Source organism: Kwoniella dejecticola, chromosome 4, assembly GCF_000512565.2.
Source record: "Kwoniella dejecticola CBS 10117 chromosome 4, complete sequence".
Lineage (NCBI taxonomy): Eukaryota > Fungi > Basidiomycota > Tremellomycetes > Tremellales > Cryptococcaceae > Kwoniella > Kwoniella dejecticola.
In genome coordinates this window covers 1,343,438-1,358,435 of record NC_089304.1, presented here as the reverse complement: position 1 = coordinate 1,358,435, position 14,998 = coordinate 1,343,438, and the positions used below count along the sequence as shown (strand labels likewise).

Below are 14,998 nucleotides of genomic sequence, written 5' to 3'. Positions count from 1 at the left end.
TGAGTAAGTTACTGCTATTTGGTCTGAGGGTTACGAATACCTGCAATTTGATCTGATCAGAAGCCCTCTGGCCATGATTTGATAAGTCAAGGTGTAAGAGTACTAGAGTTCATACATGAAGCCGACGAGAAGACAGACATGATATGCCGCCATGAAGCCAAAAGCTCAGTTTCGTATAATCATGGATGGTCATGGATAGTCATGTTATTCATGATATTCATCAATCTGCCTGTCTTGTCCTGATTATTGATTATAATTATAGATTGTCTACGACTCGACTGAAATACAACATACATCGAATAATTCTCAACGTTTTGACTCGACTCAGAATTATCCATCAGATCCATCTACAGTACTAGTCCTGTAATTACAGCCACGAGTTCCATCGCGGTCGCAATCATGGACACGGCTACGACTACGAACTATCAGGAGCGGCCGATATCCTTTTCCTCTCTTCCCATTCTTTGGCCCATTGTTCACGCTCGTACTCATCATACGCATCTTTATTATCCAACCACCGTTCTTGCACGTCCCTTACATCATTCTTGGACTGAGAGCCCATTGCGGATCCGAACAAGGCTTGAGTGTTTATCGAGTTGGTATGGTCTTCTCCTTCGCCTTCGATGCTGTTGTGCGGTATGAAGATGTATCCTGTCATCTTGTCAACTAGTCGAACGAGATTCATCATTGAGGATTTGTCCTAAGCATTCTAGGGTATCAGCATCACATCGCGTCCCACCGTGCACAACGCACAAAGCACAGAGCAGGCATTGCGCAAGGTAACGTATGGCATGACGACTCACCTCAACAGCAAGAGTCTCGAATCCGACCAGTCCAAAGTCATCCACCAATTCTACCATAGCTTTATTCAACTTGCCGAATTTGGCTGCGCGCGGTTCGGAGTCGAGTTTGGCGAGTAAGTACGATAAGTCCTGTACTTCTGTATAATAGCTCAAGTCGAAGGCTGTGTATAGTACGCGACGCAAAATTTTATCAGCTTTATGATCTGGCTAGCAGTTCATACGGACCCGGTGAGGTGGACAAGGTTGAGTCAAAGGCCGAAAGACGCACGCAGCTCGCCATAAGTCGATAACAGGTCAATCTTGCTCAGGACATTCACATGAGGCATCTCCATCTGTAACATCGCGCGTAGGGCAAGAAGGACGACCGAGATGAATTTGGAAGCATCGGTAATGTAATGCGCGTCGCTCAAGTGGACTGCGGCGAGCTACGCGTCGTTACGGTAACCATTAGCAATCGCTTGACAATCAAGATGAGGAGAGAGACGCATGACGGTGAAACGGATGACATTCGCAACGAGTCTTGAAAGAGAGAGAGAGAAAGGAAAACTCACCCGGTAATCCAGCTTCGTCAAACGCTCAATCACGTTCTTCAGAGAATCATGATTGGTCCACAGCTCAACTTGTCCCGGCGTATCAAAGACCACATACCCATTCCCACCATCGGCTTCTAATACTTCGTCCAGGCGCGAAATCAACCAATCGAAATTGGCTTCTAAGTATTCTATACAGTATAACATCGCTCCATTAGGCCCAAGGTTGAACTCCGCCATCACCGAATCAAGATCTATCAGTTCGGTGATGTTGATCGAACATTCGTATGGTGGTGTGGGTACAGCAGGATCAAGGTTGATTATATGTATAGGTCGTCCAAGGGCTGTTAAGAACTGGTCTAATTAGCATTACAACCTGTCCTCTTCCCATTTCACTTCCACGGTCCGGATGTAGGGAGTGTAAGCAGGAGGACTCACCTGTTGTAACCCATTACAATACGTGGATTTCCCAGCACCCGGTGGTCCGGTGACAAGCTGTCCGAACGCAGATCTATGCGACACCTTCGCCGTAGGTAAGGTGTCTAAGTCACTCATATTGTCGTTGTGTCTAAATCGTTTGTGGTCATGTATGCTGGGAAGAGTGATGTATCGAGGAACCTTAGAGTGCTAGGGGACGGCGGAAATTGTTCGGGACTGTGGAAATTGGCAATCGAACTCGTAAGATCTGCGATTGCTTAATTCGTAGGAGGCGTCGGGAAATCGTCAAAGAAACTAACAGCCGCCGAGTGTCTGTGGTCGTTACCGGGGTTCGGTGAGAGCGAATGATCGTATTGTTGCGCGTGCGTGTGCGAGCTGAAACTTATTCTTCCTCCTCCTGTTCTTGTTGGTGAAGCTGGCGTGATTTTGTTACTCGAACGTGGGGATAATGTATAATTGTGGAATGATGTAGGTGGGTTTGGACTATTAAGTTTCAACGCTGTTGTTGCTGTTGAGGACGAAGGATGAGCATGATTGTCTTTGATGCCGAATGTACCTGGTGACAGAGGAGCGTGATGAGAAGGGCGGCGTTTCCCGTCAGGTGTCCTATTTGTGGCATTTTCACTCTGTTCGTTCCTATCTCTTTCTCCAGCTTGTGCCAAATTACGTAGAGTCTCTGTTGAATGAGGGAATGGGAACTCTGCAAACACGTAGACTATATCAGCCATGCATGATCCCCAGATGGACAAATCAACGAGTGGGCAAACTCACCGTGTCCTTCTGACAGAATCGGTACAGCAGTTCCGTGCGTATCATGGGTATTTATGCTCCGTCCATCGTCCTCATCGTCCTCTTCTTGTCCAGCTGGGACGGTCTCAGGCGTGATCGGTCGATTGACCCAAGGGGCCATAAGCTGTTGTTGAGCTCGTCCACCTGCTGCCGAGCCAGATGTGCTTTCTCGTGTGACCAGAGGATTTAAGTATCCCATGTACTGATGCGGTACTTGGTCTTCTCCAGACATGTTGGGCGTCGTAATTTCAGCTGTAGATTCACTTCCATCCGACGGTCTGCGAGCATCTCCAGCTACAATCTGGCCCTGAGTTGACGTGGGGTCCATATCGTATCCTAGTCCGATAGGCGCAAGGCCCTCGGATATGATTCTAGGTAGTTCCATGGTGTATTGGGGAGGGGCATTTTGATAGGGAACAGGCGTATTCGAGAAAGAACCATTCCTATCTGCGGGTGTACGGAAGAACAAACCCTACATTGCAAGCATCAAATCTATCAGATCGACATCAAAAAGCAGAAGAAAGCCGGAGGGACTCACCTGGAAATCCCTGTCATCCGGAGTTTGTCCCGGACTATCCTCACTGTTCGACGCACTTAACCTATCCTTTCTATCTGAGATGGGTGTTGAGCGAGCGGACGAGCCAACTCTACACCAGCCTTCCGACGCATCCGTATAGACGGTCATCTTGGATGCGGTGGATTCACCGTGAATCATGCCAGGTCTCAACAATCCACCTTCTGTCGCAGCGTTGTTCAACGATGGATGCAAGGTGGCTGTCAGGGGGACAGCGGCAGTTGTAGAGGGAGGATAATTATCGTTGAGGAAAGATGATCTAGTCCGGGGCGAAGGGATGGTCGAGATCGGGTAATCCAATGGTGGGGACGAAACGGAAAAACCCAGTTCAGGCGACGAGAATCTGTGTTGGTCTCGCTCTACATTTTTTAAGCTTTCAGGGGAATTGACAGTGACTTTAGGCGGAGGCGGCACAGAATTGGTAATACCAGCGGTTCTCCTGGGCGGCTGTTTCGACGGATCACCGGAATTTGGTGGTCCTTGCATCAGAGCCAGTCGAGTAGGACTGAATCTAGACTGTTGCGCTTCCAGTACGCCGACGCTCGATGCTCTACTTCGTCCGATCGCCTCTTCCAATGCAGTCTTTCTGCGCGGTCCATCAGACTTGACGGAAGTCGTAGAAGAGGCAGGGGACAGCACTGAGGAGATCGAGGTAGAAGCTGTGGTTGGTGTCGAAGCTGTAGACAATGCCCCTTGATTTTGACCTTGACCTACCGAAAGCCGATGAGGATCATTTGCCGCTACACGGGGCCCTTGGACAGGTGATTGGAATGCTCGTTTGGTTCGAGCGCGCTGCTGTTGTTTAGCCAGGAACGCCCGGGCAGTGGCTGATCCGCCGTCTGATAATCTAGATTTACTCGGTGTTTTGGGTGAGATCGGATCAACTGGCCGAGGCAAGGGTGCAGATTTAGGTGTGTCATCCATGTCCTCTTCGTTGTCTTGTCCAACAATCACAACCTTCTCCTTCTCCACTCCTCCCAGATCGGGTGAGATAGCTATTCCAATCTCGTCTTCGAGTGATATGAAAGGCCCAGATTCAGGCAAGACAGGCGAATCGTCGTCTTTCGGCAAATCAGGGAGAGGCTTCGACAGATCCAGCGGTGCAGGAGGTCTGAAAGTACTGGCCGTTACCCCAGTGTTGCGCTTCATAGGTGACTTCGCAATAATCACTACTCCTCCGCGACTTCCCTTGTCGGCTACGGACGGTTGTTTGAACTGCAATGATCGGCCAGTCGGGATGCTCATGGTCGGGTATCTTGATTCGTGCGCATCATTGAAATTTGATAGTAAAGGGTCACTCCGGGTTTGGACTGAATTAATTGAGTAAGGCATTGACGCCGAGCGCTTTCGGGTGTTTTGAGAGATGAAAACGTAATCATCTGAAGGAGATCTGGCCGTTGGCATCCGGTGCGATTGAGGGATGTTGCTGATTCCGTAATCTTTCGCATTTACATCCCTGCCAGAGGCTTTAAAGGCATCGTGATCGATATTAAGGAAACTCGAATCGTTCCGCCTTTCCCTCCCCGGGATCTTTCTGCTAAACGCGGACTTCTTGTCTGACTCTCTTCTAGTCATTGAGGATTTCCTGGAATTGCCAGCTGTACCAGTGAACCTCGAGCCGAACGAGGCAGATCGTTTCCTCATTGATGTCGAAGGGGTGAGGGCGTTGATGAATGAATTACTCCTGCTTCTCCTATTTCCATCAACTGACCTTTCCCTGCTCCGCGCTCTGGCATTCCCTATCACAGGTGCCCCAGGCGGAGGAGCCGTACTTCCTAGGCTCAAGCTCCTGCCTCTTCTTCTCACCAAGTCTGCCCATTCTTCTCTCTCCTCCTCTCTGTAGCGTCCTCTCTCCAACACAGCCTCATGATTTGTCGATGACGCCGAGTCTACACTCTTCATGCTCAACCTTTTCTCATTGACCTCATCTTCCGGAGTCGTAGGTGGCGTAATTTCATGGGGCAGCAGAGTCGGTCGTGGAAGTAAGAACATATCGCACATGGTAGGTACCGCCCACCGCTTATTCTCTGCTCTGTATTCATGCGGGTTAGCTGCGCTGTATTTCCGAGACGTCCTAGTCTTGGGCGCAGACACAGTACGTTGTCGCGGTTTCTGAAGCTGACTACCGATTGGCTGAGAAGACTGAATTGGATTGGGGTTGAACGATGAAGGCGGGTATGCTTTTCGTGGGGGTTGTGCGGTAGTTGAGGATCGGAGTTCCCTGTTCAAAGGGGAGAATAGAATATTCTGAGCTTGTAGACCCGTAGGAACAGACGATGAGGACGGCATGCGATCTTGAGTTCTAGCTGTGTCAGACAAGGAGTTATAAGAGGGCGACTTTTCAAGACGACGACCTGAAGGGTGATTGTACGTTGATGTGTAGGTGTTCATCGGTGTTGAGCTTGGTCGAATGGGAAACGTCTTCATAGAACTGGGTCCAGCGATAGCATTGTCCGTGTTGGTATTGGAGGAAGAGAATACACTGCTGAGCAAAGCGTTCATACTATGGCTAGGTTTTGTGGGTGAGACGGGCGATAAGCCAATACCGCTCTGCCGAGTCGGTAGATTGGGCCTCGAAGTGGAATTATAGGGGATGTACCATTCATCTTCGTTCGCCAGAGAGTCATAGGTGTTCCGCGAACGGAGTTTGCTGAATACTGAAGGTTGTCGTTCCATTCTGAATCGTGCGGTCGTCGGATATGGGATATGGGCAAGCGATGAGCGAATCAGATGCCGGTATCTGGATTGGAATAGGATAAATCAGTGTCAACTCGTACTGCCCTGACGAGCGAGTGAAGTCAAGTCATTCTCAAATCACAGATGAATTCCGAGGTGGTTGCTCCAAGTGAACTCACAATGGTGTCCTCAACATCCAATGTTCGTGGTGTTACAACGATCTACTTCCGAGCACACTGAAGCTAGGATCTACAGATTGCTGTACAACTAAAGTCCTCTCCTTCCTAGTTCACTCAGATCGGCACTTGTACCGCGACTTGTTTAGTGCGTCTGTCTTGTGTTTTATCGTGTCTCGTGTCTCGTGTCTTGTGTCCTGTTTCGGGTATGCGAGGTGATCTGGGGAATCTCGGTAGGAGACGTATATGATACCAGTCGAGATTAAATGAGATGGGATATAATGTTTGTCCGAGTTATGCGTTGTACAGTATTTTCAACTTTTCCCCTTGAGCACGGATGACGTCCAATTAGTCTAGTCTGAATGATTTGGATCTAAAAGGTGCAGGTGTAATGGTACGGTCGTAGCAGTGTGCAGTAGTGGTTCCTCGTTCTCGTTCCTTCTTGAATTAGATCAGACACGTCCTTTTTAGTGGGGAACGCACTGATCGTCGTTAATGTTCTTGCGTGACTTCGGCGCGTTGATTGATGTGTCGTTAACAAAATGAAATCAAAGGTAGATAGGTGATATGATGGTGTATTCGTTCGAAGAATTAGTATTCTTAATGGTCATTCGATTCGATGCATCATACCTCGCCGGAGGATGTCTCATGCATGACGAGGTAGGTGATCCATGCACGATCACCTTCAGGCAGTCTTGAAAGACAAAAAGTCGGATAAAAAGGTACCAAAGCCCAAAGCACACCGGATCCAAGCGCACAAAAGCCAGACAGACAGAACCTGGACTGAATCTCGTGTGTGTGCGGATTATCAGGATCTCAAGCATTTAACCTTTTCATTTTCCCCTGATTACACTTTATTACTTTATTTCCCTCGGTCGACCCCGCACGCATCGATATCACTCGCAGAAAAGCACACGCGCCCAAGGGTGATCGGGTCGTATTCACCATACCCGCCTTATATCGAAATCCAGAATCGTACCTTAGAGTACTTACTTCGAAAAATATGACGCATCATAAACCTTCTTGCAATTGCTCATCCTCACCCTCACTCTGGGGTCAAGAGATCTCTTTCGCCCGAAACTTGTTCTTTAGAATCTCGCTCTACGGAGGGTACCTTGATACAGGACCTGATAGACGCCACTAATTAGCCGTAGACCGACAAATTAGTGTGGAGCGTAATTCGCTGATTTGCTGATTTGCTAATTTGCTGGAACTCTGATCTTATCGATAGCCAGGATTGAACGATACAGGATTCATGTCCATGTCCATGCTCGTGTTCGTGTGCAGGCGAATGAGCGTGCAAAGTGCATATGCATATCTGAGATTGATCATCGATCATCAAAGCTACTACTTTACTATATTTCACTCTGCCTTATCACCCTTTGACCTTCTGAAATCCGCAAATGTATTTCGTTCAGCTAAGTATCTGTCGAGATGTCGGGACGATAATCAGTGATCAGCAACTTTCTCCCCTATCCCCGGCTGAACACTCACATGAAAGCCAAAGTTGTCAATCCCAACACCCCTCCAGTCCCCATTAACTCAATCCATCCTTTCCAACCCCCTGCCCACCGTCCAGTCCGAGCGAGAGCATGTAATCCAAACGTTACTAATCCCGACCAAATAACCACTTTTGGATCAGGTAGTGTCCGCCTGATCTTCAATGTTGAGCCGAAATACGTTTTAGCGTGACGAAAGGAGAAGATGATTCGGACAATCATCGCCATGCAAGAAGACAGGATCAGAGCCTCTTCCCTTGTCGGGTCAATCTTGATCCAACCTTGCCCCTGCCATTTGGGTTCAAATGCTTCCTTGAGCGACGGCGCCAGAACTATACTGTCCAAGTTGGTGAGTAATAAGAGGGTAATAGCGAAAACACCTGAACTAGCTATCATCCATCTCACTTGTTTCCGAATCTGCTGAGGCGTTGCCGAGGAAGTGACGAAACTCTCCGTCAGACCGTTCAGGCTCATCAAAGGGATGTAAGATATCAAGTAGAGGTACAAGATTGCCGGGGCGGTCGTGTTTTGGTATTGCCTCGGTAAGAGGATGGGCGATATAGCGGGGTATAAGGGCGGAACGAAGCTTAGAATGATGGATGTTAGGTATACTGATAAGCGGACCGTGAGGGTATATAACCCTACCACATTGGACGATGTTGATTTGGAAGATGAAGATTGGGATAGGGATGAGGAATAGTGAAGAAGGAGTGACTCTTCCAAAGGCTGGAATATTATTCTAGCGATCAATGAGCCTGTTTGGGTGACGGCGTCAGCAAGATTTTGTGATCCAATTCATGTCGATCCGATTCGAGAGGGGGACAGTCAATGAGAGAGAGGAATAGCCTACCATAGTTCATAGCTACTGCATATCCGCCTTGACCGTCCAAAGGACATATACGAGCCACAGCGATCCGATCAGCCTCCGTAAGCAAGTGCTTGATGAGACTTTGGCCGGTGTTGGCGATTGCCAGTGAAAGCGTCTGAGGGTTATACCGGTTCTCCCTAGACAGCGAGGAAGAGGCAATATCTGCATCAGCGTCTTCAGTCGCACATGAGAGGGGGAATCCGTCCTGCTCACTCTTTGCCTGTAGGATTCTCACTCCAGAACAAATCATTTACGCTCCATCCGAATTCTTTCAGATATCTAAGCACCAACCACGCCGCACCTCCAACCTGTCCCAGGGCGAAACCCAATAAAGCCCTCTTTTCACCTAGCAAGACCAGACTGCCCACGGTGATTATCGAGCGCGTAATCGCCATTCCGCCTTCAGCTTGGACCCTCACATTCAATTTGGGCGGATTCGAGCGATGTATCATGATGTATAGAGGTTCAATCGATAATTCCATTAAACTCGCTAAGACGTATAATCCTAGACTAACGTGAAAATACGCCTGAGAAGAGGTTGCTTCATCGGAAGAGTAGACGTACATCGATCCCAGGATTACCGAGATCAGTAGGCCTAGTCGAAGAGGAATGATTGATAATGCTTGGACCTGTCTCTCGGACACAGAGACAGAGGCATCTTGATTGTCTGGCCAATTTGTGGTGGTGGTAGCATCGGTGGTTGTATTCCGGGGCGAGGTTGATTTGTTTTTTTCGGTCGATTTGGTGCGTAATAATGCATTCCGTATACCTTCTCTAGATAGGAACAGTATACTAGAGCATATCAGATCGAACTGGATAGCTGCTGTGCCGAACACGGCTGGTGAGGCCAGTCTCAATAACGCTTGATTAAGACTGAATGTCAACAGTCGGGATAAGAGCTGAAGAAGGACTAAGGACCGGGCGGTACGTAGAGGGTTCGAAGGGTTTTGAGGGTTGGCTTCTAGCGCATTGATAGCTGGTGGACGCGTCGATGCAGATGGAGACAAAGATGCAGACGAAGTCATTATCGATCAAACATCACTTTCGACCCTCGTCAGATGCATCATCACCGCTTGAAAAGCAGTCAAAAAGACAAGAGACAACATGTTGCGAACACGTTGAAGGTGATCGATGACGTTAAGGTATGTTCAACGCGTCATAAACACGCACGGACACATCCGCACCATCAACCATCTCCAAAAAAAGATGCAACATCATCGGGCATGAGATGGCATGTTGACCCCTCACTGACAGGCGATTACTCACCTCTTCTCCTGTATATACTCCCCTCGAAGACTAGTCTGTACGGCTGAAATTCAGGAATTGAAACAGCAACAAAGTCGACATGCCTCGGCGTAGAAATACTTCGCGGATCCCACCAAAGTCGACAGCCCCTCTTTCGCATTTCAGGACCCGATTAGATCTCTTGACCTATGCCTTGTGAGTCTTCTGTCCCCAATCAGTACTTCGTCCTGCTCTCAGCATTTGGCTAAGAGATCTTTCTTGTCGTAGCTCTCGACTCCCTCCGCGACAATTGCCTTTTCTAGCGACATACGCATATGTGATCATATATGCGACTGATAAAGGATGGATAGATAAAGCAGTCCTAGGTAAGGGGGGAGCTAGTGTAGTCGGTGTACTGAGTATGGGTGAGTTCACCTATATACAACCTCAGGTATCTGTTTGTATAGTCGATGCCTAATGAACGCTATGATCGATCTCTTAGTAACCGGTCTACTGGTCTCGTATCGATTCTCATCGGCGATCACAAAATGGGATGAAGGTCGGCAAGTTTGGGCAGCTGTCAGGATCACTATTCGAGACGGGATGAGGATGGTGAGTCGCTCTTTCCTCGATGTCACGCAGGACAGCCCAGCCTTTTGGGAGGTTGAAATTCTCGAGTCCACGTCGACTCCGGTCTCATCCCAAGCAGAGGCTGAATTTTGTTGTCCAGCTTTCGATAGCAGCATCGCCGACAGCATCAAGCGAGGGTTCTGCCCATTCCTGTCCGGTAGATTTGGGCGAGGCGACCGAATCTACAGAGGGTGACAGTCCTTCCACTGTTCAGTCATCGCTGCAAAAGGACAAAGGCAAAGAGAAAGATGTGCAGAAGAAAGATCTTGTCGCTCAGCGGGTCGACGAATTGGCCGGATTACTGGTCGGCTTTGCATTCGCCTTACAGTGAGTCCTGGTCCGGTCCGCTTCCATGATTGCTAGTTCACTGACAGCTTGAGTTGAATTATAGACATCACTTACACGGAACTCGGCCATTACCCCAAGCGCCCTTGTGCGATCTACTTCCATCAGCTTACCTTTCGTCCCTGAAGAGGACAGAAGCCAGAGTCCGTTTCGCCGAGTCTCACGCTGGACCTTCCGGCTCATCGCCGCCCACTATTCCTTCCACACCTATCGCCAACACTGATCCGTCAGGCCTCGACCAGAACGGGATCCTGAGACCGGGATTGCGGAGACGAGGTACTGGTCCACCCACGGAGGAAGAACAAGCGCTAGCGGCAGCGGCATCAGGAGACGACGGGGATTGGGAATTATCTAATCTCAGAGATAAAGCCGAAGAAGCAGTCAACAAGTTGACAGAAGCTATTGCTCTCAGTGGATTATCGGATGAAGGCTTAGACCTGGAGTTGAAACAACAGCTGAATCAGCTCAATACCCACGGTCAAGGTGATAATACCGCTTCGATCGTAGAGGGACAAACGAATAAGCCGAAAGTGAAGTCGAATTTGCATTCCCCGAATCCATCCAATTTGCCGCTTGCCATTTTGAAATTGATCGAGTCGTATATCGTTGGACTGGCTGGTATAGAAGAGAAAGATGGGGGATGGAATGATTCGAAGAGAGAAAGAGGGCTAGGACTTGTCAAAGCACTGAGCGAGAATCTGGGTGAAGCAGAAAGACTCTCTTCGAGTAAGTGTAGCGCAAAGGGGCATCTCATATCGCGGACAATCACTCGAGTCTGGCAGAACGGAGACTGATTTTATTCTCCACGCAGATCCTCCACCACTACCCTTGACACTGCACTTGTCGCATCTCCTGATCATTTATCTTGCGGCATTACCTTGTTCCCTCCTGTGCGTAGTCAACGGCTGGGCTTTGATCGTGATCACCTTGATTGCTGGATGGTGCTTCTTGGGACTAGAAGCTCTGATAGGTGAAGTTGGGGGTGTTTTCGGTAGTTCAGGTCAGTCAAATCACATCATTTTGCGTGAATCCAATCGAACATCTTGATGAATGATAAGCTGAAATGGCTGAAATGGCACGACGTTCACCTTGGAAACGGAAACAGAGAATCATTTACCGTTACCCTTATTCAGCCAACAGATACTCAATGAATCGTTAGACATCTCGTCGAATTTCTTGGACTACTACCGGAATAGATTGATAGTGCGTCTGGGGAATAACAGGAATAATGAGGATCAAGCGGAAATAGACAACATAGATAGGAAGAAACGGAGGACCGAAGGGGAATGGTATCCTAGCTTCTCATGACCATCTCCTTCGGATGGATGATATCAAGTGTTGTATGTATACATCGGAGTTGTGCTGCCGGGATGATCGCCGTCTTCTCCGCAGATATGATGTCAACAACGAACGAGGTCGCGCCGCAATCAGTACGCTTTGACTACAGCAGTGAGTCCTCCGCAGAACAGGAAATTGAGTTCCACGTGAGTTCCGCCTGGCCACATGGCATGCTATAATGCACTAGCTTGCAGTACTACGCTCTACGCTCTCTCAACCCGTAATTCCTCGAGCAGAGTACAGGCGGCTTGTAAGCTACGTGTAGTGACTGGCCAGCCAGCAACGAAACTCTTCTGTACAGAAGGAGGTGTTCATGAGGCGCGTTCCGGTAAGTATCGACCTATTTGCTGAAGTGAGGATAACGTTGTTTACAGCAGTACTGCGATACCAAAGCGGCTAAGCTTCACTTCTGCGACACTTCATCGACGAACATATATCTTCCCCTTCACAGGGCTGACAGCTTGCCCTTCTACTCCTTCGTCGAAATGGCGATAATTACTGGACGCACTGAGCTCTTACATGTCCCATAATCAGAGTTGAGCGGTGTCACTTCATGCGTACTTCTCCCTACTGCCTGATCATGATGAAGTGTAACTTACATTTCGATTTGGCAGACTATCAAGTCCTCAGCGATCCGTGCCTTCCTTTGAAGTACGTCTGAATCATCACGGCGTCAAATTTCCAGCCCGAATGTCCTTCGAAAGGAATTAGGAAGTCATGTTTGTCCAGAGTTGTCCCGTTCCCAAGCCTTATAACGGATGAAGCAGGCTGACACGCCATGTACAGTACAGTACAAAATCAAAATGATCTCATTCAATTTTCCTTTCCATTCGTTGGCGTGTGAGAAAGGATGCAAAGCATGGCGTCGCGCAATTTGTAGTGTGTCTGCATGACTTTCGTGCATAAGGTGATTCAAGCGCTTACTCCGCTCCGCTTCGACAGGCGATGAGAGAGGATGACGACACATTCAACGACATAGCAGTCTGCCCCGATTGAATCGTGCTTCTAGCCATGCACGTTGTTGCGTTCCAACCTCTTCCCTCTCTGTCTGAGAACAAAGCAGAGCATGAGATTGTAAATCGTAGTGATCACCGTCGGAGTATCATGAATTGCTCGAATCGCGGGTTCATCGTTGTGGTTGTGGAAACTCCGCCTCATATCAGCGTTGAGGAAAAGCTTGTCCCACTGTACTGTATCTGTCAATCTACATAAAGCGCGTACTAGCTCACGGGGCATGTGACAAAGCATAGTTCGCGTCGTAGATCATCGCATCTAGCTTTGTTATTTTATACCATGTCAGAATTTCAACGACGATTCGGCTCGATCACTCCCGCGACTTTCGCCCCGGATCTGGGCATGAGCGTCTTCACCAGACTACGGGTCAAGAAGGATTCCGGGTACATCCTTGAGCGAGGCACAGGCGGCAAGCTCAACCTACCTCTTAGGGGTCAAGATTGTTCTTCCTTTTGTCTCAGCGACTTTCCCGATTCCGCGGTCATCACTGCTTTCCGACCTCGTCATCATTACAAGTTCGATCCCGCTTCTTTGGATAGCGATGAGCGGGAACAAGATCCCAATTTCAAGCCTATATTGAACCATCATTTATGGATGAGTCTCCTTGCGCCAGCCTCAAGAGTCAAGGCACCTTCCTCCGCTTCCTCCCGGTGTAGATGCCCAAACCAACAGCACACAATCGCTTTCTACGGACCTCCACCACAAACGGGCTTTTCGAAGAAAATCAGCCCATGAGTGGTACTTGGGGCACTTGTATCAAGCCCCAGGAAGCTTTCAATAGCACGTTCACGCCATTTGCGGCCAGGCCTGAGAGCTATCATATCAGAGACGCAGACGAGGTTACTTGGCTCATCGATGTGTATCTTGATGAACCTACTCACAGCCCTCTGTCCGATCCGAATTACTTGGCGAATCAAGTAGACATTCCCTCATTGTGGACCCCATTGAGAACCGGTGTCAGCTTCACAGGAATTTCAGCGGTACCTAGTCTCTTGAACACTCCAGGCCGCTCACCAAGCGTTTTGACCTCGGTCCATGCTCCCCTACCTGTGTTTCGGGATGAAGACCAAGAAGAGCTGGATACAGAGGGAGAAACTCAGGGGCCGGAGGACTTGGGTCTTCTTCGATTATCCCCTGCCGGATGGGACGCCATTTCCGCTCGTAGTCCGGTCCTTCATACTCCGGCTCCCTTTTAGTGGTATTGGCACCAGTCTTGAACAAACATCGAATCAGGTGCGATACTGTACTGTACATTGACAAAGATCGCCACATCGAGGAGGATTAAAATAGCTTCTCATGCGCGGATGCGACCGGATACAGTATCTCGTATTCTTCTGTGTAGAGATCTCCCCTGTTGGCCAAACAATCTTCTTCTCTGCCTATGCAACAGCTGTCTCCCGCAGTACAGGGTGAGCCCTGCCGCCATCTGTCCTTAGTTCTGAGGCATGGACTCGGTTGACCAGATAAAATCTTCATACTCGCGCTTACTCTTCTTTACTTCTTGTATGCAACATCGTTTGCAACACTTCCTGAAGAGCCAGCCCTCAGCACACACCGCATTGAGCAGAGCGTTTCCGTGGACCTTCATCCGCCTCAGACGCTCAGCCATGTGATCTGAACGAAAGTGACGATTATACTCTTCAGCCCGTCTGAGAAAAACAAAGACCTGGGTTTGTAGATATTCGTTGCCTCCGCAAATGTGCGAGCATCGTTTGGGGACCTGTCGTCACGACAACTGAATAAATGCGGCTTAGACCGGAACACAAGCCTCAATAATCATCAAGCCGGACACATTGCGACAGCTCCCTGGAACACGAGACAGGCGAAGACTACCTTGCAGGGACCAGTGATCCAGCTTGGGTCTCCTATGTTCTGTAGCATACTTGGGGATCGATAATGTTACGCCCTAGTTCATCTGATCCTGTCCACGTGTATCCGCCAGGCTCCTACACTTACTAAGAAAAGGCAGTGATGTTCGTTAAGCTGTTTGACACATGTGCCACACCTCAGACAACATACATGTAAGCGTTCCGCGGGGAGGATGCAGTATTGCACAACTACGATATGATTGATTGATATCATGACATGCTATGC

The 14,998-nt window shown here is 48.9% G+C and overlaps 5 protein-coding genes across 5 annotated transcripts; 2 read left to right on the top strand and 3 right to left on the bottom strand.

Annotated features, from left to right (window-relative positions):
- Positions 1–415: 415 nt before the first annotated feature.
- On the bottom strand, positions 416–1,888 carry I303_103773 (uncharacterized protein; the record flags this gene model as incomplete). The annotated part of the gene is made up of 5 exons (XM_018407107.1): positions 416–700; positions 804–964; positions 1,072–1,228; positions 1,355–1,687; positions 1,772–1,888. The coding sequence occupies 5 exons, from the start codon at positions 1,886–1,888 to the stop codon at positions 416–418; spliced, it is 1,053 nt and encodes a 350-aa protein (XP_018263915.1).
- Positions 1,889–2,028: 140 nt separating this feature from the next.
- I303_103772 (uncharacterized protein) lies at positions 2,029–5,810 on the bottom strand (the record flags this gene model as incomplete). The annotated part of the gene is made up of 3 exons (XM_018407106.1): positions 2,029–2,471; positions 2,543–3,032; positions 3,099–5,810. The coding sequence occupies 3 exons, from the start codon at positions 5,808–5,810 to the stop codon at positions 2,029–2,031; spliced, it is 3,645 nt and encodes a 1,214-aa protein (XP_018263914.1).
- A 1,538-nt stretch (positions 5,811–7,348) lies between these two features.
- I303_103771 (uncharacterized protein) lies at positions 7,349–9,378 on the bottom strand (the record flags this gene model as incomplete). Its single annotated transcript, XM_018407105.2, has 4 exons — positions 7,349–7,412; positions 7,481–8,240; positions 8,336–8,490; positions 8,567–9,378. The coding sequence occupies 4 exons, from the start codon at positions 9,376–9,378 to the stop codon at positions 7,349–7,351; spliced, it is 1,791 nt and encodes a 596-aa protein (XP_018263913.2).
- A 320-nt stretch (positions 9,379–9,698) lies between these two features.
- On the top strand, positions 9,699–11,860 carry I303_103770 (uncharacterized protein; the record flags this gene model as incomplete). Its single annotated transcript, XM_065968839.1, has 7 exons — positions 9,699–9,793; positions 9,866–10,002; positions 10,080–10,189; positions 10,308–10,534; positions 10,599–11,278; positions 11,364–11,552; positions 11,658–11,860. 7 exons carry the CDS (start codon positions 9,699–9,701, stop codon positions 11,858–11,860), a joined length of 1,641 nt encoding a protein of 546 aa, XP_065824911.1.
- A 1,323-nt stretch (positions 11,861–13,183) lies between these two features.
- On the top strand, positions 13,184–13,639 carry I303_103769 (uncharacterized protein; the record flags this gene model as incomplete). The annotated part of the gene is made up of 1 exon (XM_018407103.1): positions 13,184–13,639. One exon carries the CDS (start codon positions 13,184–13,186, stop codon positions 13,637–13,639), a length of 456 nt encoding a protein of 151 aa, XP_018263911.1.
- Between the last annotated feature and the right edge of the window lie 1,359 nt (positions 13,640–14,998).